Here is a 1,223-nt window from a genome sequence, read left to right as displayed (position 1 = left end):
TCAGCTGTGTCCTCTGTCGGGGGTGTGGGGGATCCTCCTCTGGCTCTATTTTGATCAAAAGCTCTATTTTGATGCTGTTTTATGTCTCTGACACCTTATGTTTACCAGTTTTTTCTTTTACTAGATTTATTTTCATTTGTATCTATTTATTTTTAAGTGTTTATAATTACATTGACTTCAGCACTTTTACACTGCATTATGCTGGGAAAATATTTTAATAAATTGATGCAGTTTGTTAACACATGCTAAGGTTTGCGAAGGCATTCCTGAGTGTTAAAGGGTTAAACTGAAGAGGATCTCTGCTGCCTCCTCAGGTGCCGGACAACCCGCCAAACTACATCCTGTTCCTCAACAACCTGCCCGAAGAGACCAACGAGATGATGCTCTCCATGCTGTTCAACCAGTGAGTCCGCCGCCGCCGCGCCGCCGTCATTTTCCTCACAGGAAACGTGTGTTCGATAAGTTGTTTTTTTTGTGTTTTTCAGGTTTCCTGGTTTCAAAGAGGTGCGGCTCGTCCCGGGGAAACACGACATCGCCTTCGTGGAGTTTGAGAGCGACACGCAGGCGGGCGTGGCCAAAGACGCGCTGCAGGGCTTCAGAATCACAGCGACCTGCGCCATGAAGATCACGTACGCCAAGAAGTAGTTTGATCCCTGGACACAAAGAGACTCTTAGGGGGCGGGGCAGGGGGCGGTCCCTGGATTTCAGTTGTTTCCAGATCCTTCTGATTTTGTAAATGCGACAGGAAGTTTTTTGTTTTGTTTCAGGTTTTTTAAAAACTTTTTATTTGGTAAATTCTGTGCCGTCGTTCATGAGGTCGAGCTAAATATCTCTGGCCTTCATCTTGTTTTGTAAAATAAAAGGTTTTTACATTATTGTGGCCTCACATGAGTCTTCCTCCTGATCAGTTTTGACTGAACTGAAAACCAATAACCCTAAAAATTTAGAATGATAATAAAAATGGTGACACCAAAGCTGAACTGTGATGAGTCTGAGGCTGTATTTGGATTTTTTCTGTAAAAAGACTCAAAATGACCATAAATAGATACAAAACAAGCACAAAGATGCAAAACAGCTACAAAAGACTCGAATGAAATACAGCATGACTACAAAGAGGCAAAAAAAGACTACGAAGAGATGTAAAACAACTGCCAAAACAAAACAAAAAAACACTCCAGAGACACAGAACGACCACAAAGACATGAAAAACAGCTACAAAGAGA

The 1,223-nt window shown here is 42.1% G+C and overlaps 1 protein-coding gene across 1 annotated transcript; it reads left to right on the top strand.

The window, feature by feature from the left end:
- Positions 1 to 292: 292 nt before the first annotated feature.
- LOC121964812 (U2 small nuclear ribonucleoprotein B''-like) lies at positions 293 to 875 on the top strand (the record flags this gene model as incomplete). Its single annotated transcript, XM_042514999.1, has 2 exons — positions 293 to 403; positions 486 to 875. Coding segments are annotated over 2 exons (271 nt in total), but the record flags the coding sequence as incomplete, so codon positions are not given.
- Between the last annotated feature and the right edge of the window lie 348 nt (positions 876 to 1,223).

Source organism: Plectropomus leopardus, unplaced genomic scaffold (assembly GCF_008729295.1).
Source record: "Plectropomus leopardus isolate mb unplaced genomic scaffold, YSFRI_Pleo_2.0 unplaced_scaffold17282, whole genome shotgun sequence".
In the NCBI taxonomy this organism is placed as follows: Eukaryota; Metazoa; Chordata; class Actinopteri; order Perciformes; family Serranidae; genus Plectropomus; species Plectropomus leopardus.
Note: the sequence above shows the minus strand (reverse complement) of the source record. Positions and strands in the feature narration are given on the sequence as shown.